This window comes from Rhipicephalus microplus, chromosome 5 (genome assembly GCF_043290135.1).
Source record: "Rhipicephalus microplus isolate Deutch F79 chromosome 5, USDA_Rmic, whole genome shotgun sequence".
Classification (NCBI taxonomy): Eukaryota; Metazoa; Arthropoda; class Arachnida; order Ixodida; family Ixodidae; genus Rhipicephalus; species Rhipicephalus microplus.
Window position 1 is genome coordinate 4,272,486 of NC_134704.1, and position 25,047 is coordinate 4,297,532.

At 42.4% G+C, this 25,047-nt stretch overlaps 1 protein-coding gene across 1 annotated transcript in view; it reads left to right on the forward strand.

The window, feature by feature from the left end:
• Positions 1–11,873, forward strand: part of LOC119175108 (activating signal cointegrator 1 complex subunit obelus) — a 526,436-nt gene extending 514,563 nt beyond the window's left edge. Inside the window, exon 38 of the mRNA XM_037426343.2 lies at positions 11,693–11,873. Coding sequence (XP_037282240.2) covers positions 11,693–11,824 — 132 coding nt within the window. The 3' untranslated portion in view covers positions 11,825–11,873. The remainder of the gene's footprint in view (positions 1–11,692) is intronic.
• The last annotated feature ends 13,174 nt before the right edge of the window (positions 11,874–25,047 follow it).

Consider the following 25,047-nt stretch of genomic DNA (forward strand, 5'->3'; position numbering starts at 1 on the left):
GCCATCAGTCGCTTTAATCAGGGGGCCACGAAGAGCAATGAAGCAATTGCTGAGAAGCTAGGCTACAGTGCAGGAAATCTCTTCATGCGTCGTAGCCTTGAAAAGGATAAAACCAGGCTTCACAAATCGCGGAGGGAGCACCTGCAGAGCAGTTCAACAAAGGCAACACTTGCAAAGCGACATAAGCCTGCAAGAGACACTGCATACAGCCCTGGCATGCTGTAGAATTGTAAGGATGTCTGGGACAAAAATGTGTGTTTTACTTGAAATAGTGTTTTATGTATAAAAGGGTGATGTTTTTATATATAACATGTGTCTTCCTTTGGTTTTCGGTGCACTAGAACAGGCACAAAGTTGTAGACTGGGTTCCTTATACTGATTCAACGGCCAGTACACAGTTTTTAAATGAGCTGTGGCAAATATTTTGGGAAAGTGCATTGACACATTTGGTACAGCCATACTCACATAATGTAGAGCTATACAACGGTGCCATTTTTATTGCTCTCGATTCACTTTAGCAAAAGTTACAGTTATTAGAAACTTTAAATGCGTTTTTCTCAGTTCGATGTTTTTGTGCACCACACTAAACCTTAGGGGTTTTTCTTATATGTTACTGTTGATTGAGGATGACAAACTTGGTATCATTTTATTTGTAATAACATTACCTATGGGGTGTTGCTATTTTTATTACTCTAGAAGCATACTGTTAATTACAATTATGGATAGTAATGAGCGAAAATTGAACAGAATATCCATTGTAAGTGCTGGTCTGTTTTCTTATCTATATAATGCCTAAAAATTAATAAAAATAGCATCACCCCATACAGAAAGCCCTCAGCATTGGGGCTATGCATTTATTTTTTGGATCTGGCTTGATTAAGTTGCCAAAAAGCCCCCAATGAAGTGCATAATTAATTAAATTACAGATGTTAATATCTTTTTATTCACTGAAGCTATTTCAGAAACAATTACATATTTGAAATCAGCATGAAAAACTGTCCAAGATGGTGAGGTTTGGTCAAAATTGAGCCAAAAACAGAAAAAAAAATTTTAAAGACCCATGTCCCCCCTTAAGTCAAAGCTCATGTAACAACGCCCCTCCTCCCCCCTTGCGGTTCTAGTTCCTTCCTGCTCCATGAATACATGTGGCATGTTTCCCTCTGCTTAAGTAATAATCGATGGCAGGCCTGACACGCGGGGTGATGTTATCGTATTCGTCCTTCGTGCAAAAGAGAAAGAGATAGGTCGGATATTTTTATAACTGCTTTAGCTGTGTTCATCGCCTTCTCTCACCGGCTTTTACCTGCATGTAAAACACGATGCGCGGGAGGATGTTATTGTGGTGTTTCAGTTGTGGCAAGATACAACAGTTATCAATTTGGACAGTACACAAGACATGACGGTGACAGCCAGTGGCATAGCAAGGGGGGGGGGGGGGGGTTGAGGGGTCACATTAAGAACATCTTCTTCTCCTTTGAAATTTTTTTTTCTATGGCATGTATAACGCAATATGTCGTGGCCCTCCCCCCTCGTTCATTTCAACGTGCCTTTTCCTCCACAAAATGAAAAATATTTCTGCCTACTCCCCTGGCAATGACGAAAACCAGTTTAGAATGTCTATATAATTGCTATCGCAATAAAAACACAGTGGCTGTCGCCTTCAAGCTGTCTTAGGCGAAGACATAAGGTACCCCTTGAAGTTTTTTTTTTTTCCTTAATTTACTGCTTTCTAGATGATGCTATAGAGGGTGTTTTGTGTATAGACACAACGCTCATAGCCACATAAAACACTGCTGCAAAGGAAAACGAAGTTTGATAAATCAAGCAGTTTCAGCAGAGAGATGAGTTCCGGAGGAGTTTGGCTTTATGAGACTAGCTAAATGACATCATGTTACGCCCAGCAATATAATCGGTTGAGAAGAAAAAGAACCCTTTTTATCCTTGAATTCATCTCAAAAAACTGCATTTGGGACTGTGTGTGTCTCTAGCGTTGTACGTCAGACTGTTTGTCTACCAAATCTGCGGATAACCACATGGGTGCATTTTGAAGATTACTTTATGAAGTACTATTTTTTCCGACCAGTATTCTGCTTATTTGCTGCGAAAATAGTCACTGAACAAGTTTTGCAGAACGCTCAACAGCATGACGACATTATATTTGCATCATCAACTGAAATAGAGAGTGCTCGTAAAATACCTGGGTCTGTGAGGTTTGCAATGAATTGAAATATTTCTAGCTCATCACAAAAGCCCCAAAATAATGTTTCATGTCCTTGAATGTAATTGCAACTTGCATTTCCTTTAGGATAAATGAAGTTAGCTGCACCAATGTGCTTGAAGATGCAAGTTTTACTGCTCTAAAGTGCTCTTGCAAAATGTAAATTTTGCTGGTCAAAACAAATTAGCAGACTTCGGTAGCATCACTGCACATGTCATCCAACTTTGATGTAATCTGGCAGTCTTACAGTAGTAAAAAAATATGGCCAAAAACAGAGTTCCAAGAAAAACTCATTTTAGGCAAGTTTGTACCTCCAGGCAGGTCGAAATATTATTGCCAATTTCACCTGGAAAATGGGTTAAAACACCACATGAGCCGCGAAATGCATCGCAGGAGGCAAAGTTCGTTCAAACTTGCTGCAGAAACCACTTGCAGCATCTGGCTGTTTGTTGTCATCTTGGGCTGCCCCGCCATGGTGGTCTAGTGGCTAAGGTACTCGGCTGCTGACCCGCAGGTCGCGGTAACGAATCCCGCGACCTGCGTCTTACTTCCTGTCCGACTTACTGTCTTACTTCCTAATATTTTTCTTTAGATGTGGGTCCCCAACACAATCATAGTCTTACTTCAGTCTTATAAAAGCATTGTAAGCCAATAGTTCGATTTCTAAGGGGGTTGTTTTTAATTTATGCCTCAAAAAACCAAGCTTCCTTGAAGCAGATGAGCATGTTTTATTAATGTGACCTGACCATGTTAAGCAGTTTGTAATTGTGACACCTAAGTATTTATATTCTTCAATGTCGGTCAAAGGACAGTTGTTAAGATGATACATATAATTAGAATGGTGTTTCTTTTTTTTGTGCATGACAACTGACTTATCGCTGTTTAATTTCATTGACCGTTCCTCACACCACTCATAAATGGCACACAGGTTGTATTGCAGGCATTTCTGGTTATCCAGAGTAGTAATTGTTTTAAAAAGTATGTAGTCATCTGCAAAAAGCTTTATGTGTACTTGTGGTGTGTCTTTTGATTTAACAATATTATTTGTGTACACTAAAAGAGAACAGGTCCCAAAACACTGCTTTGAGGGACAACCGGACGATACTGGTAGAATAGCAGGCATGCAGTCATTTACTTTAACATACTGCTTGCGATTATGATGCTAAAAACGTATCCAGTCAATGAGGTTAACAAATAGGCCCAGACTTTGCAATTTAGAAATGAGTTTGCTATGCGTGGCAAGAAGAAATGCTATGCTGAAATCTAAAAAAAAAATAGCATCGATTTGATTCTTCGCGTCGAGCAAAGACGTGAACTCGTGAATTGTTATATGTAGTTGCATTGTGGTTGATAGTTTTTTTCTAAATCCGTACTGTGAGCAAGCTGTTTTCCTCAAGAAATGTGGTAATGTAATGTGTGACCGTGTGTTCCAATAGCTTACAAGCCTGTAGTTTGCTACGTTGAGACGATCTCTTTTCTACACGTGCCATGCGCCAATCATCAAGCTTGATTATTTCGCAAATGGTCTGCGTTGTGTGCTTTTGATACTCTTTTTGTTGGAAGAACAAAAGGATATTTGAACTAGCAGGGAAAGCATGCAAGTGCTGGTACCCTTTTGAGGATACAGTGAATTTTTTTCTAGCCTGCAATATTTAACTTGGTTTTTTCACTTCCGGTTTGTATCGTGCGGGAGTGTGCTGTTGCAATTTCTTTGCAGCGATGGCACTTGTTTGTTGCTCACAAACTGTTGTCTATCTTTTGCTCTACTTTTAATGACCCCTTATTACTTCCTCAATTATTTCCCATCAGTGTGAAGGAAATCAGAACTGTTTACAGGGAGGTTCTGGTAAACAAAAGGGAATGCTGATGTTTACTTTCCAGCACTCTTCTTTTTTTTTCTGTTTAGGGTCATGGCGATTGATTGGATTGCACCAGCGATAAAATGAAGATAGTTTCTTCTGCCAATGAGGCACCAAGCATGCCTGGGCTCGAGCCAATGATCGGCATAAGGGGCACTTTGTGTTCATTTTCTTTTAATAATTCTGTCTAGCAGTTGTATAGCTTTTGCAAAATGTTGGCTGTCGTTCGCATAACTAAACTGACAGTTATAGAAACAATAAACAACTGCAACAATGTGGTTTAATCTTGTTTTGCTTGTAAAAGAGAAATAATGTATGTTGTATCGTCCACTTTATAAGAGGCCATGCAGTTATTGTCTCTTATAAGAGATATCTCCTATAGGCAGGGTACCTCATATGCATTTTCTTATGAACCCGATTTACTGTAGGCACACTGGTGTTTATAAAGGAGTTTGACTGTATATCACTGCGCAACTTCTCAGACCAAGTTCTTGGTCACACTTAAAATGGTCTTCCTGAGGTAGTTATTTCAAACACAAAGGGACAGAAATCCCCCCCCCCCCCCCCCTCTCTCTATTTTTTTTTTTTTCGCCATTCATCTTTCATGTCGCACATCGTGCTTGATACATCCCACCATCTTACGCAAGTTTCACACTCAGGACAAATCATCTTCATGTAAAACTGAGTGACTGTTTGGGTATCCCGAGGCAGGTGCGCTACACAAATCAAACGAGTATGCTGGTTACCCTCTGCGAAGTGAGTGAGCCACATCAACAACATGGATCACTGCGTTGAGCCGAGCTATGAGGCTAATTGTTTTGACCAAGCACATTATACTAAAATATTATAATAAATCAAAGTGAAAACAACACAGGTGGCTACTCAAGTGGTACCTACATGTTTTTCACTTTAACGAACAGGGCCGTACTTATTCGCTTTTGTCTGGTCAGCAATCTAACCGTATCTCATGGTCATTTGGCCGTGTGGAAAACTGGGCATTTCGGGTGTATTGCGGTACCTGCCGATATAGAACTTGTCATGTAACACAAAGGATGTCAACCACAAATACTCCACATTTGGCGATGAGTGCCACATTCAGACTACCGTTTTATTTTTATTTTTTGTTTAACTGTAGTTCTTAGAGCAGTGGCTTTCCGTTGACCATTCGCTGGCTGACATCCTCATAAAGGAGAAGCAAATTCGCAGTTCCACTTAAAACAGGGTGAATTATTTGACAACGCCACTCATCCAAGCACCAGTCTGTACACTTCGCATTGTCAGCACGCTTTAGAAAGGAGGAAAGCGCTGGTTGCCAATCCGGTCTTCCTCGCTCGATAGAACAGTCTATAAGTATTACGTAGTTGAGTATTTTCTCAAAATATTTTGACCTATGAAAATTTTTGCATATGTGACCACCATTTAAAAATCAAGACACATTGGAAGACCAGGTATGAAAAGAAAATGTTCTATAAATCGACCATTTATCACACTCTTTTAACATTTGCTTTTTTTGCATTATTAACGCATCATGCCTTTATTATAGGGCAGTTCCTTGTGGTAGCTACAATTTACTCAATTTCACTCAGGCACTGAGTGATAAATATATGAGTAAATTGTAGCGTATTGGGGATTTTTTTTTACAAAAGATGATGATTGATAACAATAGCTGTTACGTACTGTGCAGCATTTTTTGTATTTGCAATAATTATTGATAGAATATCTCAAATATTTTTGGGAAAATCTCAATAAAACTTACAATTGCCTAATATTTTTGCTCTGTGTGGTGCATAAGCTTTAAAATAAAATCCTCCCCACTACGATGGTCTAGTGGCTGAGATAATCCGCTGCTGACCCGCAGGTCGCAAGATCGAATCCCAGCTGCGGGGGCTGCATTTTCGGTGGATGCAAAAACACTGTAGGCTCGTTGGCTCAGATTTTGGTGCACATTAAAAAACCCCAGTTGGTCAAAATTCAAGAAATCTCCACTATGCTGTCTCTTATAATCATATGGTCATTTTGGGATGTTAAATCCCACATGTCAATCAATCAATCAAAGTAAACTCCTGAACTTGGCAAAAACACCACTTTGGTCTATGTTGAAACATCTATAGCACACTAAGGTGGTCCAAGAAAAAAATTGGCTAAAACGCACATAGTTTGAGGACCATAACAATTTTAAGAAGTTTAGTTTAAGAAGTTTAGTAAAATAATTTATTTTATGTGTGGTGAAATCATTTTTTGAATTTTAATGCCAACATTGCATTACTTTCTTATGGGGGCAATACAAACAAACAGTGCCTGATAAAAAAAGGGAGGGTAGTGTATTCACAGTACATGATTTTAGGTTATTTTGTTAGTACTTTTTTTTGTTTGCTACATATCAAGGTTATAATAAACTGAGGTAAAAATATAACAATGAGATTGGCTTAGATGCCCCTAACAGCAAATCGCGTATTGGCCTACACCACAGACTGCGGCGGACAAGTACGCCTAGCTGTGAAAAATGGCTTGGCATATTCTGTTCGTTGGGTCTCGGATGACGTACAGAAGGCGTGAATGCATGATGCGTGGTCAGATCATGTGCTGTTCTTTTCGAAAGATGAATTCGGTTTGAATCACCTTTATATGGCCATGTTCAAGTCTCCTTTCTCCAATTGACATAAACATTGAGAGAAGCTTATTACATGCCAAGTAATTCTCATAGCTGCATGCAATAAGTCATACAATTTATTGTTGGCTCATAGTGATATCTAAGCCAATTGCATCGTTATATTTTTACCTCAGTTTATTATCACCTTGATATGTAGTATACAAAATAAAGTACCAACAAAAACAACCTAAATTCATGTACTGTGAATATGCTACCACGGCTTTTTATCCAGAAAATGCTATTGGTTTGTATTGCCCCATATCAAAGTAATGCAATGTTGGCATTGAACTTCTTGTTAACAAAATGGTAATGATCCTCAGTCATATGCGCTTTTTAGCTGTTTTTTTCCAGGACAACCTTAGGATTAGGAAATATTAGGAAATGGTACATTTTGAGAAGAGTTTTATAAAAATAATTGATGCGTTTTATCAGTGATCCTCTTTTGTAAAAAAAAAATCCCGAAAATGCTGCAACTTACTGAATTGTACCTACGTGCTAACAAGTGAAAAATATAAAGCTACCACAAAAAACTGTCCGATAATAAAGCTAGGGTGCTTGAATAACACAGAAGAACAAGTGTTGAAATAATGAACAAAACGGTCGATTTATAGGAAATTTTTTTATACCTAGTTTTCCACTATTTCGTGAATTTCAAATGGCAGTCACGTGCGCAAAAATTTTGACCACTTAGAACATCACAGAAAATACTCTACAACTAATGCCTATGACAAATTCCACTGAACATGTATCACAATGCGCTGGTGCTGTTGGGCTCTTAGTTTTGCATTGTAGGCAAAAGCCGTCGTGCCTACTGCAGTTGCTGCTCTGTTTTCGCTGGTGCAGAGGCTGTTTGTTGTCAAGCAAAAAAGAAAACACAGTGTAGTGATGAGCTGTCATGGTTATTAGCACGGGGTGTAAAATGGGCTAGTTTTTTTTTTTTTTTTTGTCATTTTCTCGTTTACAAAAACTAGTGCAACACTAGCTACACAAGAACTTGTCTTTGATGCTGGTCCATCGGTTATGTTTCGAAGCGGCTTACCCAGCAAAAACGATAATCTCTGTCAACCGTTTGTCATTGTAATGTGCTGCACTGCATTTTCTTTTTAATAAGCTTTGTGTGAAGGCATAATGAGCATGTTTATCTCAAAGCTTGTTAACGTTGTGGATAGCATTGCGAAAAAATTTTTACAGTTGACATTGGGTGGGGGGGGGGCTGAAATAACTGCAGAAGTATTAGACTCATTAAAACGATTATGTTATACTCACGTGAACTTAAAGGGCCCGTAAACTATGTCCGATATTTTTTCAAACACTTCAAGTAAACGCGTGCATCGTGTGCAGAATGCCGTCGCCATCAACGATTCTACACATGGTAGTGCTAGGAGCCACCAGCGGGCCACAAATTCTAAGAAACAATCCCTCCTTCTATCCGGGCCTTTCGGGCTTCCGCGTGATGTGCCGTGCCACATCTCTGATGCACTGAGCCAAATATACCAAATATGCTGTCATTAGTCGAGCAAAAGCCTACGACTTCCAGTCAGTCTGCAAGCAGCTGTTCATGCTACTTGTTCGTTGTGTTTGCCGCATACGTGCAACACGTGCGGGGCATGACGTGTCCCCGAACGGGTTCATCGCATTGGCGTTCCTTTGAAAGCGTGCGCGCAACACAGGGTCCATACCGCCACAATTACGGCAGCCACAGTTCACCAACAAATACGCAACTGACAGAGTCGACGGCTGGAATTGTGGAAGTCGAATGTAGACGGTGTTTCAAGCAGCGTGTCAGCGATGACGTGTGCAGGCGAGATTCGGAAGGGCATGGGAGGGGTGCTCGGCGAGAAGGCAAAGCGGCATGGGGAAGATACCAGCAGAGGGAAGCGCAGAAGAGAGTGAAAGGTGTGTTCGTCACGGTTTTGATAATCAAACATGTCTAGCTCTGCTATTACTGGACCATTTCAAAAAATCTCGCGGCTCCGAGTTCGTCGTGCACTCATGCACAATTTCTCTACCACAACTGAATTTCGACCTCTGGGTGGTTTACGGTCCCTCTAAGGTGTCACTCGGTCATGCATGAGACATGTGTTCTGCATGGACATGGTTCATCAAAGCAGCAGAGAACAAAAGGATGACTCAGACTATGCTTTTCTTGTTTATATGCAGCTGCGATGACACACCGCATATCAGGCAGGGCTGTTTTAGCTGTGGTGCACTTCACATGAAAAACAGTAATTGGGAAACTTGCCAGTCTGTTTGCAGTTTGTACGCTTTTGGCGGCCCCATCTTGAGTGTACAAATTCAGCCGTGAAGCTAATAGGCACGTAACCACATCCCCAGAGTGTGGTTGTAGCATTATCACAAGCGTATTGAGAATGAGTGTCACCAACATTTTGCTGTTTGTTTGCAGGAATAAGTTGATTGGCACATTTGTTATGGGTGAGGATTTACTGTGCCGATTTATGGCTATGTATTTTTACACTGTGCATTTGCATATCGTACCATAGCGCTTCTTGCTGAACTGGGTCTGTCATTCTTGCATTAGTTAAAAATTAAAATGTACACGTGCGACGTAGACTTCCGTAAGGGCAATGACATTTCGCAAAGTTAACAAATTAAAATGTACACGTGTGACGTAAACTTCCGTTAGGGCAATGGAATTTCGCAAAGTTAACAAATGAAAATGTACATGTGTGATGTAGGCTTGCACAACGGCGACGACATTCTGCAAATGAACCACATTCCTGCCATTGAAATACCTCATGTTTTCATGAAGTTCTCAAAACTAGAGCTAAGCATAACATGGCTCATGTGTTCATTTCAGAGCCACCCTTACAGCCACTCAAACTTCCTCTGTTGCGGCCACTGCTTGTGGACATGCGGGAGGTGTCCCGATGTGCCGTGCTCGGAGGCAGCTTTTACACCTACTGCGTCAGTCGTCACGTGAAGTAGAGGCTGGTAGCGCGCTTTTGGCTGGGACAGCTGAGCGAAGCTTGCCTGCCACGGCATCGCTACAACAAGCCCACATATATTGACGGAACCTACCACTTTCTACAAACATAGAATAGGCTGATACATGTGTAACTTTCTTAAAAGGGATTTTTGACAAGTACCCTGGTTTAAACAGCTGGCAGGGAATGACCCTTCGTTTTTTTTTCCCACTTGCGTATGGCCCGCGCACAATTTCGTGCTGGTATGTACAGATATTTTGGCGTTAAGACGATGCTTCAAGCGTGCGAGAAAAACAAACGCCTCAATACTGCACACGACTGAATGTCGTCGAGCGCGCGATGCCTGTCGCGCGTGGTGCGGTGCATTCTACGGAAACTACTGATTTCTGTAGGCCAAACTGCAGCTGCCATATCATCGAACAGCGCTTCAGTGCCATTTTAAACAGTATTGGTATGCCATGCTCTACGGAACTAAGTGCACCACAAGTGCGCGGGGGGGGGGGGGAAGAGTGCTAGGCATCATTGTGCGATGTGCAATGAAGCAGTGGAAGTTCAAGCTGTGGAATGTTGGTGAACAGCGGCAAAGAAATTGGCACAGAATTGATCTTCGTGGACTTAACCACGATAAACGCACTGTTTGGGCTTCTGCCTTGTTCAGAGTTTGTCTTAAGCTCAAGTGACCCTTTGAAGGCAAAGGGTATGGGCTGCATTGGAAGCCTATGACTCGTAGGAGAAGCGTTTTTGGCTGAAAGTAGCTGATGGTAGTGGTGTCAAGATAATGCCTTACGAAGTTAAATGCATTCAATTAAGGCAATCATTATCGTCAACAAGGGCGCAACAGCAGTTGCTTCAACCGTGGCACGGCCTGATAGCAACACTTGATTTGCCAAAATGGTTTAATATTTTTTGGGAAATCGATTTGTGTAACACAGCCTCAAGAAAGACAAAATCTGGCATGAGAAGTTTCAATAGGAGTGCTTATACAGTTGTGACACAAAGAACATACTCAAATTGGGGGGAACCCCTTGTACAGCCCTTGCCCGTGGGTGAGCAAATTGCTGAACAATAACCGATTTTGGGTTTAATAATTAAGCCTTTTAAACGTGATCTTTGTGTCTGTTTTTTTTTTTTTTGCTATGGGGAGGCCACATTTTTGTATTTCTTTAGCTTGCTCAGCTTAGCTTAACACTCTTATTCTGTTTCCTTTATAGCAATATTCTGCCAATACAAATTTGGTATGGCGATTTTCATGAAGAAACCTATTGAATGCTTTCACCGAAGTTACGGCTGTCTGAAACTTCAAATGCATTTTTCTCAGTTTGATGTTTTTCGTTAATGCACTCAGCCTTATGAGGGTTTTCCCCATGTTGTTGTTGAGTAACAATGACATGTTTGGTATTAAAATGATCTGAGGGGTGATGTCATTTGGATTACTCAAGCCTCATTCTGCAATTAAAAATAAATATGAGAGTGAATAAGGAAAAATATAATCAGCAATAAGTGTCTATCCATTTTCTTACCTACGCAGTGCTTGCAAATTGAAAAAATAGCGTCACCCCTTACAGCGTAGCCTTGGCATTGGGGCCATAGACTTGAATATTAGTTTCAGTGTGCCGAAAATTCTCGCAAGGAGCAGACTATTTTATGTAATATGTTTTTAACTAGTGCGGTAGATTTGAAATCAGCACAAAGAGCTGGTCAAGACAGCAAAATTTTATTCATATTGACTCAAAAATAATCACTTTCTTAGACCCACATCTACCCTTAATAAATAATGTATATTGCAATTGGGTGTCACCAAATGGAAACGTTTGATGTGTTAATATTTAGGAGCACATTTCTCAACATCATTCGTAGGCTTTGTGCTTGGCTTGGTTTCACAATTGAGACATGTTACATTGTTTAACAGCTATCAAAAAAATTTTAATTGTTCGCTGATATTGCAGGTAGTTGCTTCAAGTAAACGTGGGGATGTTTTATAAGCCAGTCTTCATTGAAACAGATTTTCTCTTGTTTGCAGCTCACCTTTCGAGTGCCCCAAGAAGTTGGGCGAGTCATTTACACCCTGTTCTTGCTGAGTGATTCGTACTTGGGGCTGGACCAGCAGTACTATGTGTACCTGGACGTGGAGCCAGCAGGCAGCAAGGCATAGCTTTTGTCAATTGCATGTTTCGCCGACAATAAATATATTGCAACTTTGAGCTGTATTCACGAGGATTACTTTGAAGTGTTCCATTGCAATGCAGTGTTGTGTTACATTTTGAATGGACAGAAGAAAGGTGTGGTGTTGTGAGGCAAGTGCTGCAATCCAACAGTGCTTCATGATCAGCCTGACTATGCCAACTGCAGCACAAAGACACACAGGGCCTGTGCTTCTTGCTGCCACGTCATACCTGCAAATTTCTTGAGCACACCCAGCTTTGTGTTTCCTCCTCGTGCATTTGCCTTCTCTTGGAATCTAAAAGAGTGGCTACTTGGGCTAGTTGGTATTGCATTTTGAAAGAAATTTACTTTTCTTAGTGCGCAGGGAACGTTTGAGAAAGAAGATAGAGCAGTGAGATACGACAGAGCGCACACTTACAACCAATTTTATTGCACAGATGGCGGGAATATATATACAGTCAAGAGAGCGAGGAGACACACAGAAGAAAAGACAAATGACAGCCCATGCGCCAGACAACCTTATTCCAATTTTTAATTGACAACTTAACTGAAAAGATACTTGTATTCATTATCGAACAGATTTACGGATGGGGCACTGACACACTCAGTTCCTGCTTTACGTATCAAGAAAGCCTCATATAGTTCGGGGGGACACGGGTCTTAAAAGGCTGAAAATTGCGAAAAAATTGACTTTTTGAAGTTAACATTTTCAGAATCTGCAACTATTTTTGCACTTATCTGAGAAGTTTCTAGCTTCTCCCATCATTATTTCTGGCACAAAATCAATTTATAACACACCTGTGAGATGAATCTAAGCACGAATAGACGCTAAAGTCTCGCTTTTTTCCACGCCGAACCGTTGCCGTTACACAGAAACTATCATGGTCATCTTGGTTTCGTTTGGAAGGGTCGTTCTTCATTTTCAATTTCCTGCCACCAGTGGCTCACCTCGCTTATTGGTTTTTCAGCAAAAACGCGTCATCGAGAAGCACAAGCGCGCAATTCTATTTGCTGCTTGGGGCACGTGACAAAGCCTAAGCACTGGATTGGCCAAGTGGCGTTACCGGCGTCTGCATATTCATCGTGACGCGCAAGGACATGCGCCATTTTGTCATGGTGCTGTCGACTGCCTGCCGCAATAAAGAAGTTCCGCGAAACACTGATTTGTGAAGCGGGTGTGGCGATCGTTCGTTCGCTGTGAACTTTAGAAAAGAGCCCCGCTATCACTTAGGACAGGGAGGATAACAAACTTGCAGCATTCAGCGGCGGTCGCCGAATCACCGGTGTAGGCCTAACTCGCATATGAGCCCGTCGGTAGTCGACAGTGTCGCTGAAAGCGGCCGTGTTTTGGAGCCTGAACAATTACAGGACGGCAAGTAAAAAAGCAGAAGTGAAGCTACCAGAGATAGCAATCTTTGCAACGATGGAACAGAAGCAAAGTCTTAATGCTAAATGCGCCGATGACGCGGGTTCCTCTCGTCTGACGAAACGACCTCGTTTGCGTGTGAACTGCGTGACGGGTCGTGAGAGTGGAATTGGCCGCGCGTCGACAAACAACAGAAAATCAATCCATTTACGGTGAACATGTTCCCCGTTCGCGCAATGGAGGCTACTGGCAACAGGTAGAGTGCTTGTCACGACCCGTCTGCAACAATGAACATGTTGCGCCGCGGCCTCCACTAAAAAAATGTGGCAATCTTACGTAAAAAGGAAACTAACACCTCACTGTACTTGCAGCCTTTAAATTGATGAGAGAGTGTGCGAGTTCAGTCTTCGACATCAACTCAATCTTGACAAGCCGGAAAACATCGCTTTATGACGTGCGCACATTCGTCACACCTGTCAGTACCTGTCACCGAACTGATAAGTGGCCCAGTCGGCAGACGAGCCCAAGGTGACCGCATCAGCTCCCAAGTGTGCCTCTGCGGAGAACATGGAGTGGGCATTGAAAAAAACGACATTTAGGTGATGCAAAACAGAAGGACTACATTCTTGGTGCCAACTGAGAAAGCTGAATTTGCAAATCATTGTAAATAAACAGCTTTTCCATGCTACTGCCTACCCAAAATGGACTTGTGTTTTAGCATGATTTCTCAGGATTCAAATTTTGCTGCAGTTACAAACTTGTCTAAAAGATATCTCTGCCTCCAGAGCAGCTAGGACTGTCATTTTTGTTGTGACATGTAGCTGTATGTATAGTTTACACATTGGTTGATGTGAATTGTTTTATTGAGATCTTCAAAAATTTTATTTCTGCCAGAAATCAGAGCATAAAGTGTTTGTGTCTGCAGCACTGAAATTCAAGCTGCGACAAACCTTGCTGAAATTATCAAATCAAAAAAGCACTCCTAGCGTTGTGTGGCTTATGTTCATTAGTACACAGGCATGTGTCAATAGTAGCTCTGCAATACAAATTTCTTGTGTCATCACACCAACAAACAATAGATAATTTATTTTGGGATATCTCAAAAACTAATTGGTTTAGAGAAACTAATTACATTTTTGAAATCAGCATCAAACACTCAATCACATTGGGAATTTTCTTTATAAACACATGAAAATATCTGGCATTTCTTCTCACGTAGTGTCCACCCCTTCACGTGCTCTCTGGTCCTTATATCTTGCCATTACTTGGCATTCATCGAACTTCGGGGTGCACCTACAATTCGCACAGTGACTTTCCAAGTGGCAGCCCACTGATCCGCGCATCAGATCTGCATGCTCCCTAAGGCGATCGTTCAGACAGCGCCCAGTCTGACCGACGTAGTATCGACCACATGACAAATAAATCAGATACACGTCTATAATACATTCTACAAACATCTCTTCGTGCTTCTTATTGCACCTGACACTTAAAGATCTTTCACTGTTAACTCTTTTACAAAGAGAGCTCAGCTTATTTTTTGCCGTGAAGACAACTTTTACCCCAGTTTTTTTTACGATTATTTTCAAGCAGTGGGAAACTTTGTGCACATAAGGAATGCAGACACTTTCGGCTTTGGCTCGTCCTGAGATGTGTGCCGGGCACTCTCGCCCTGCTTTGGTACATTCAGAAGTGATTCCGCTATGCTTGAAATCCAGTCATGACTCTTACCTATGTGCTACACGACCGGGCCATGTCCACTTCTTGATTTCAACTATGATGTCCACCACTCTTCTCTCTATCATTTTCCTTTCCATCGCTCGCTGCGTCATCCTCCTTTTTGATACTCCGGGCTTCTGCTCCGAAGGTAAGTGCCAGTAAAATGCAGCTGTTGTATACCTTCCTTTGGAGGGATAGTGGCAATCTACCATTCATGATTTGAGAATACCTGCCAAATGTGATCCACCCCATCCTTGTTCTTCCAGTTATTTCACTCTCATGGTTTTGTTGCACGGTTACTACCCGTTCTAAGTAGACATATTCCTACACATGTTGCAAAAAACAGCAGGAAAGTAAAGATGAGCTACGTGAAGATGGAAGCTTGTCATGAAAAAATCAGTTGACATGGGTTGTGCCGAGCCGACATTCTGATAAGCGAACTCGTCTTCCTAAGGCTAAAAAAGTTTGAGGAAGACAAGCCTGCATGTCAAAGCATCAGCTCGACACAACCCATGTTTACGAATTTACAACTTCCAGTGTCTCGCCATCTATCGCAATGCGCTGTTTTCTGCCGAGGCTGTTGCCCATTACTTTAGTTTTATGCATAATAATTTTCAGACCTACTCTTCTGCTTTCTGTGTGCAGTTCAGTAATCATGAGCTATAATTTGTCTTTTGAGTTACTCATCAATGCCATGTTATCAGTGAATTGCAGGTTGCTAACATCATCAGCCTGACCACAGCCACTGCAGGACAAAGGCCTCTCCCATGGTCCTCTGCTTGCTGCTCCCACCTTATATCCGCAAACTTCCCAATCTCATCTGCCCACCTAACTTTGCGTCTACCCTTCATTTGCTTGCCTTCTCTTGAAATTCAGTCTGTGATCCTTGATGACCAGCCTTATCTTGCCTTCATGCTACGTGCCCTGCCCGTGACGATTTTTTCTTTTTTTTTTATTTTTTTTTATTTTTTTATTTTATTTTTTATTTACAAATACTGCTGTCTCAGTTTTTGAGACATTGCAGGAGTGGAATGCAAATGTTCAAACAGTAAAACAAATTATCAGAATACATGACTACGCAACTCTTTTTCGAATTGCAGAGCATCGAGTCTGCGCAGAGACCCATCAAGCTCATTCCATAGATCCACGGTCCACGGAAAAAAGGAAAACTTAAAGCAGTCGAGACTAGCTCTAAAGGGCGTAATGTTTAAGGGATCAAATCGTCGGGTACGGCGCGCAGAAGCTGCAACAAAAGAAATGGGCGCTAGAACACCCAAGCCTGTGTGAACAGTCTTATGCAGGAGGATGATACGATCGCAAGTGCGCCGATGTTCTAGAGACTGCAGTGATAAAACATGCGCATGCGAAGTAGGCGAGAACCGCTGGTCATAGCGACGAAAAATAAACCTTATTGCTTTCTTCTGAACAGATTCTAACATAGCTATGTCATGTTTATGGTGAGGCGACCAAACAACCGACGCATATTCAAGTATGGGCCTGACCAAGGTCTTGTACGCTGTCAATTTGCATTCTTTTGTCGAGTTGTTTAAAGTGCGTCGGAGATACCAAAGTTTTCGAAGAGCCTTGTTGCAGATTGTTTCGACGTGCGTGCGCCATTTTAAGTTTGTTGTCAGAGTTACACCTAGGTATTTAAACTCCGTGACACGAGCTAGACTGACACCATTATTAGTGTATGCAAAACTAAGAGACTGTTTCTTATTTGAAAAGGTCATGGCTACAGTTTTTTTGAAATTAATTGACATTTGCCAGTTTTCACTCCAATTACAAAACAATGAAAAAACACTGTTCAGGGCTTCCTGATCTTCAACACTAGAGATGGTGTTATAGATAACGCAGTCATCTGCATACATTCTTAGTTTAATTTGTGTGTCACCGATAATTTCTGCTACGTCATTTATGTAGATAATAAACAAGAGCGGCCCAAGCACCGAACCTTGGGGCACCCCTGAAGTGATTTGTACTTCAGACGATTTCACATGGTTAAACGTAACAAATTGTGTGCGTGACCGCAAGTAATCTGCTATCCAGTCAACTAGCTTATTGTCACCAAAAAATGTGCGAAGTTTAACTAAAAGTTTAGCATGGCAAACCAAGTCAAAGGCCTTTGAATAATCAATAAATATGGCGTCAATCTGTCCTCGGTCGTTAAGAGAAGAAGCGACGTCGTGCGTAAATTCAAGCAACTGTGTAACAGTAGAATAGCAAGCACGAAAACCGTGCTGTGATCGGGAAAGTATATTGTGTGCATTTAGGTATTCTACAATATATTTATGAATGATATGCTCCAAAAGTTTAGAGCTGGTAGAAAGTAAAGATATTGGCCTGTAATTTGGTATTAATTGCTTGTTTCCAGACTTAAATACAGGCACGACGTTTGCTAATTTCCACAGCTGGGGAACTGTTGCAGAGATTAATGATTTTTTAAATATTACAGTAAGATAATTAGCACACCACTCTGAATATCTTTTTAGAAAGACATTGTGAATACCGTCTGGGCCAGAGCTTTTCGTTACATCAAGATTTAATATAAGGTTATGTACTCCAGAGGAGCTTACTTCAAGATCAGGAAGAGCAGACAGATTGCTGGATGCAGAAAACGAAGGCTTGATGCCGTTATCAGTGGAAAAAACAGATTTGAAATAATTATTAAAGGCATTTGCTATAGCTTCGGGATTTGAGCAGGATTGGTCATTAACAATAAATGATGAAGGTATAGACGATACAGGACTAATCGATCTCCAGAACCTGGATGGATTTTTTTTCATAAATCTAGCCAAAGTATTGCTGAAGTAGTAGTTTTTAGCCTCTTTCATTTTAGTGCCTAATTTACTTTTCAATGTATTAAATGAAGAAACATTGTCGTTACACCTGGAATGACGATTCTTACGTAAACGCTTTACGCGACGAGTGAGTTGAATGATTTCTCTATTATACCATGGGTGTCTTGGGTTCCGTTTAATATACTTTTGAGGCACGTACTTTGATTGGCATTCACGCACAATGTCACAAAACTTAAGGAGCAGCGTATCTACATTGCAAAATTCACTGCAATATACAAATTCATCATAAGATGAAGCTAAAGTGTCCAATACGGAAGTATCATCAGCGTTAGAAAAGTTCAAAACAGTTTTTATCTCAGGTCTTTGAGGTGGACACACTAAGTTCAAGGCAACTTCGACAGCTTTATGGTCAGATAACCCATCGATGACTTCGCATTTTACACCGTGCGATAAGAGTTGCTGGTTTACAAATACAAGGTCCAATATTGCGTCCTTGCGTGTTTCGGTATCTACAACTTGAGTTAACCCAAAAGAAACCGCCAGATCGATCAGGGAAGCGCAAAGTGTCCTGTCACGCCCTGTTGGGATAAGTAAGTTCCAGTTAACGTGCGGGAGATTGAAATCTCCAGCCAAAAGTAACCTACAATCGTACAACTTGTTACTGACAAGGTAATCATTAATAGCAGGGACAATATCATCGGAGTTAGGAGGACGGTAGAGGACACCAATAACTATTACGATACCTTTAATGTATATTTTGCACCAAATGGTTTCTGTACCCGGAAGGTCAGGTAATAAAGAAAATTCAAGATTAGATTTAATTAAAACTGCCACACCGCCTCCACGTCCGGCACGCCTGTCTTTCCGAAGAAGCGCATAACCAGCAGGCGAAATTTCGCTGTCTATAACAGTATCATTTAGCCAGGTCTCAGTAAGGCAGACAATTGATGGGCTGTGGCATTCCACTAAACAGTTCAGAGCTTCAATTTTGTTTAGTATACTCCTCGCATTTAAGTTGAGGACAATTATATTCCGATCACAACGTCAATCAGCCTTCGCGAAAACAGAAGCGGATGAAGCTGAGTTTATACCAAGCGCTTGCGCAGAAGCCGATTTCGCAGAGTCGGACCCCGCTGAAAGCGAGTGCGTAGAAACCTTGATAATGGCTTTTTTATCAGTGTCCCACGTGTAACGAACACCGTCAATTGTGAGGGTGTCGTGTTTAAGCTTCACTTTCCTAGCATTCTTGCGCATATTTTGCGAATTCTGCCACAGCATTTTACGTGCCAGTCGAACCCGAGCAGAGTAGTCCTCATTTATATAAACTTTAGTTCCTTTAAGTTTTCGGGCGTTGCTCATGATGGCAATCTTTGACCTGAAGTCCATCAGTTTAATGATTACCGGCCGAGGTTTGTCTCTTCTTACTGCTCCAAGCCTGTGGCAACGCTCTATGTCGTCACAATTTACACCGAGTTTAACTGATAGCAGATCCAATACAGACTCAAGCAAATGGTTAGTCGTCTCGGATGGTGTCTCATGCAAACCATGAATTATCAGGTTGTTTTTACGGAGTCTGTTTTCTAGCTCATCGTTCTGACGGTCAAGCTTACCAACTAGTTTTTGAAGCGTACCAACGGTCTGCTCCAGTTCACTATACACGTGGTATGATGTTTGACACAGACGCCGCCATTGCCTCAACATTCATTAGACGATTTTCAAACGATGCAACTGTTTCAGATAGGCTAGCTAATTCCTGGCTGATACGGGCTTGTCCAGACAGTAGTTGCGACAACATTTCATCAACTTTGGGACCGGGATTGGTCTCTATGTCGCCACAAAGTAACAGTAATGATACTCTTAAGCAATGCACCAGATGTGTCACAACGGCAGTAAAGTTCAGAGGGTCCGGTAGCAGCAGCAAACAGCGGTTATCACTTCTGCAGCATTTGTAATTGTATGTTACCTGCAAGATGAAACAGACGTGCTTGAAACGGCAGTTCGCCATGCCGCCACCGGACCCACTGAAGTGATGGTTCCACATTGCCGCTCTTATATCCTTGGGCATCCTCGCTGCCAGCGCCGCCACTGTACCATGCCGTGAACAGTACAGATGGTTGATCGAAATCACGTCAACAGGCGGAAAATCCTGCACACGATCAGCAGCAGCAGATTCCCGCCCCGTCGAAGATTGCACATGGCCGTCAGTACGATCGCCGCTGAATCGTGGTAGGAGCCTGCGCAGTGTGTCGCTTGAAGGGCCATGCATCAGAACATCCGGACAGCCGGCGATAACGGCAATCTGCAAGATGAAACAGACGTGCTTGAAACGGCAGTTCGCCATGCCGCCACCGGACCCACCGGACCCACTTGATTTCGACTATGATGTCCTTAACATGTGTTTGTTCCCTCATACACTCTGATCTCTTCTTGTCGCTTAGGGTTAGGCCTATTATTTTCCTTTTCATTGCTAGGTGCGTCGTCCTCAACTCAAGTTGAACCCTCTTTGTAATCCTCCAGGTTTCTGCTCCGTAGGTAAGTACCGGCAAGATGCAGCTCTTGTATACCTTCCTCTTGAGAGATAGTGACAATCTACCAGTCATAATGTGAGAATGCTTGTCGAATGTGCACTCAATTCGGATTCTTCTAGTTACTTCAATCCTGCGGTTTGGCTCAGTAGACAATAGTCTTGTACAACTTCATGTACTATATTACCTTCCTCTAAGCGCTGTTCTCTTCCGAGGTTGTTGTACATTACTTTCATTATCTTCAGATTATTTTAAGACCTACCTTTTTGCTCTACTTGTCTAATTCAATAATCACGAGCTGTAATTCCTCCCCTGAGTTACTCAGCAATGCGATGTCACCGACAAAGCACAGGTTACTAAAGTGCTTTATATTAACTTGTATCATTGGCTCTTCCCATTCTAGGCCTCTGAAAACTTCCTGTAAGCACAAGGTGAATAGCATTGGGTAGATTGACCCTCTTGTTTTACATCCTTATATATTTTTATTCTGTCGATTTTTTTATAGAGCACTATGGTGCTTTAGTTGACTTGTTGTAGATTTCTTCCAGGATGATTATATATGCTTCGTCGACGCCCTGATTTCGCAGTGCCTGTATGACTGCTGATATTTTTAGTGAACGGGGTGTGTTCTCGTAATGTATAAAAGCTATGTATAGTAATTGGCTGCACTCTGAGCATTTCTCTATCTCCTGATTGATAGTATTATTCATTGAGCCAGCACTGAGAAGGAAAGTACTGGAATTTAGAATCTCAGTTTAGAACAGATACTCTGCTCTTATCGAGGAAACCGGCCTTAGTGTTGATGCAATGAATGATAATCTTACCAAGTATCATTACGGAGTGTGCAGTGGAAGTTCAAGGTATGGTAGTTAGTCAGGACACTAGCAAGCTGTGCCAGGAGACAAAGAACCTCATTAAAGAGACACTAAAGGCAACTATTAAGTTAATGTTAAATAGCGGTCCAAAAAACCTCGTAGTGTTACTTTTATGCCATGTAAGGACTTATTCTGAAATCAAATCATGTTTTAGTGTTTCATTATCGCATTTCAAATTACCCGCCTCAAGAAGCGGACGATCTCGCGTCACTGTTGTCGTGCACAACGTTGCCCGGCTTTACTGCGCGGCCGGTGACACTAGTAGCAGCAGAACGAAAGCAGGGGGAGCCGCAGCAACAGCAACGGCCATTGAACAATTTTCTCAATCGGCGTCGAGATAGGACACATGTTTTGGTTCAACTGGACCCCACTAGATGGCATGGCCTATTCAGTTTAACCACACGAAAATTGAATTTTCAAGCCACTTGCGCCATTCCCCTTAGTAACGTTCAGTGTGTTTTTTTTTTTCATCAATCAAACAGAAACGAACAAGCAGCATGTTATTGCGTCTCTTGATGCACGGGAGGTTCTTTATTTAGTGCAGCTAAATCAATCACTAGCGATTAATTTTAGGCAGTTCGTCTGACGTCATCGGGATCATTTTGAGTATGTCCTACGGCGGCGCACGTATTCTTGTGCATTTACTTTGATTTCTCAGTAAGTAGGGCACTGCTGTTGGTAATATTGATTTAGATGTTGTCATACATTGAGCTTTCACTCTGACATAAATTGTTATTAGACTTTGCTGTCCCTTTAGGAAATGTTAAAGCGTGACGGCCTCAAACGCAACAGACAAAAAAATTGGCCCCGTATCTGCATGTTAATCTGCAAATGTCGTCGAAATACGATAGTCTTGTGTGTGTAGAGAGGCAACAAAACATTTATTTGATGTTCTGTGCAAGAAAATCGGTGAATAGTATTCTGGAGGCGCTGCATTAAAAGTGCCTCGAGCGTGCTGTGGAGGCGAACGAGCGCATCAAGTCACGTCAAACGATAGACATGAGCGCCATCTGGCAGTTTTCTTGAACAACAAAGCGTGTGGCTCTGAGACAGGTGTGCCTGCCCGTCTCGGGGGTGATAAGGTGTAGAACGCAAGGTGATGGACAGGTGCCACCACCGTCTCGTCTTAGCAAAGCGTTGGAAACACTCGCGTTTTCGTGCAAGCGTTGCATGGTCAGCGCAGCCTGATAAGTGCTACGGTCCTTAAAATTACTTATGTATGCCTTTTCTAGTCAAAGACGCACATGTAGAATATATGTGTGTTCTTATGGTGTCCCAGACATGCACAATAATTGCTCTTTAATGGACAATTCTATATGAACGCAAAATCTTGAGCAACATTGGTGGGCGCTGTGGATGGGGTCGGCTGTTTTAAGTACCAGGTGTTGTTACGAGTGGACAATCAGACAAATGTACAGATACACAGAAATTTTTGCGTCGAAGGTCCCCAAAAAAGACTATCGTCTTTAATATAACTGGCAGAGCTGTTACTGCCTACTGAAACACAGTATTGCCAGTCCAGGTTTCTATCACAATGGGCCGACCATATCGCCATGTTGTTTCTACCGGACAGTCGTTCCTGCTCCGCTGTATGCACCAGCTGCAAGTTGGCACGGGCATTCCAGCTGTGGTATGCGCTGCGTTTGACTACACCGCTGTAGACCTTTACTCTGTTTTGGAAGTTCCCTTCAGCGCTGTGGAAGCTACAATGCCCCTCAGTCAATAGGAAGAGCGCTTAGCCTCTCTACTTGTGTTCATCCGCGCCGTGTTGTCTGCTCACTGCATTAACAGCATCAATCACTGAATTGTACTCATCATGGCTAGTTTACTAAATTAAAATGCAGTAAAACTATTAAACAGCAACTACACTGGAATCTTGAAGAAGCGTAGACTTCTCGCTCTACTGAAGATCGGTAGATGCTCACGCCGGCGCATAACTTCGATTCACTTTGCGGCTGTTTCTTTCTGACGCTGTTCGTGACTCTTGTACTATTGCTTCACCGTCTACGCGTTTGTTCACGTCTCACACAGCAACGCCCCTGTTCTCTATTTTTGGCTGCCACCGAAGGAGGATCCAACGCCAACAAAACGCTGTGCAAAGTTGCATGTCTGATATTTAAAGATGCAGCATTCTTGGCCTGGCGACGCAGTCTGAACACTGCCTCGATGCGTTAGGCTTAACAGGTGCGGCAAAGGAAGCAGCATGTCTCGCTAATATGACACAATGTACCTGATGCTTTATTACCAGAGTAATATAAAACAAATCGATGGCTGATTTTTCCATTTGTTTACTGCTGTCTGTGCAGTGGGCGTGAAGCAAGAACAAGTCGGGATAAAAGCGGGCAGTCACTTTTGTATGGGTGCTGCCATGTTAATACGTAAACAGTTATTGGTGGTAACCAACACAAATAATTGCATACGAAATAGTTGTGATCAAGAATGACGATATCATGTACCGATGTGGCGTAACATGCACCAAACCAACGCCAATTCTAGCTGACCCTGTCAATCTTAAGTCGCTTACCCTACCAGCAAAATTGCTTGGACCAACCATGGTAAATCATCAGTGGCCCAACTTTCCATGCTTGGAAAGTTATCGGAGGCCAAGGGGGATATGTGCATGGCCAGTATGGCAAGCCTACCATTGGCCAAGAAAAGGAAGGCCGTGCTTGGCAAATCATTGAATACATTCCTTTCCGTGGTAAGCACTGTGTTGGAATACCATGCAACAGCCAAGCATTTTGGCCAATGTAATTTCTTGCACATGTATTTAGTTTTTTTTTTTGGCAACAATTTCATGCACGGCTACTTTTTCTAGATTTTCGCATGCCCCCCACCCCCACAAGTCACGAAGCAAATATTTTTGGTGTTGCAGGTTTATTTGAACGAGCACCGACATCAAATTTAAAAATCGAGATGTGGCCTTCAATCGATTGCTCGGTGTGCGTAGGTCCTCTTGGCCAACTTGAATCACGTCTGTCGTGTGGAAGTCATTCTATTACGACAGTGTATGAGATATTAATGGAGAATGGGGTGCCCCTGCACGGCGACGCTAGTGCTACATGATCAATGTGATACATTCCTCGCACACCATCCTGAGTGACGATGTGCTAGTAGCGAAAACGTCTATGATCCAAGTGTTCTTATCTTGGCTCCGAAGCCGGGAAACGCACTCGCTCGTCATGTCTGATCTTGGTCGCACTGCTTTGAGTCATTTCGTGAAATTACCATCACGCAAACCGCCTATAAAAGTTCGGCAAAACAAAAGAGCATGATAACGTGTGCTGGTCAGTAAGGACGTCGGGGAACCGTTGTGAGTGCAATCTTCTGGTTTTAAGCGTGGAAAAAGCACAATGGGGGTGTCTTTTCATTGTAACTTACACACCAACATGACCACAAGCTATCAAAGTGGAGTAGCGTATATAGACAGATATCATCGCTAACAATTAAGTAACTGTCTCAGGTATTGTTATTATTGGATAGTTCATCCGTAGACTTTTTTGCGTCTGCGTAATGTCGGGTTACTGCCGCCACCACCGTGGGGCTCTTCGATTTTCCACTTCTGGCTACCCGCGGGCTGCCAGAGCCAGCCAGAGCGCGCTCATGCTTCTCGGGCTGCTCCCCCCCCCCTTCCCCCTTAGCAGCGCACTTCCGGTTGGCGTTCGTTTTTCTCGGGTTGGATGGTTCTGGCGACCCGCGGGAGCCCGAGGGACGCCAGACGCTTCCTCCGTGCTTCCAGGACATTTTAGTCGTAGAAGCTTTCTGGAAGGTTTTGGGCAGGTTTCGGGCTAGCAGACGCCGAAAAGGTACGATGCGCGCTCAGTGCCATCTTGTGAGAACTCGGTGGATTGTAATGTGTGCGCTAGAGGACTGCGCCTTCGCTTGTCATTACGCATGGCGTTATCTTCTAAGGCCTGTTCCACCTTGCG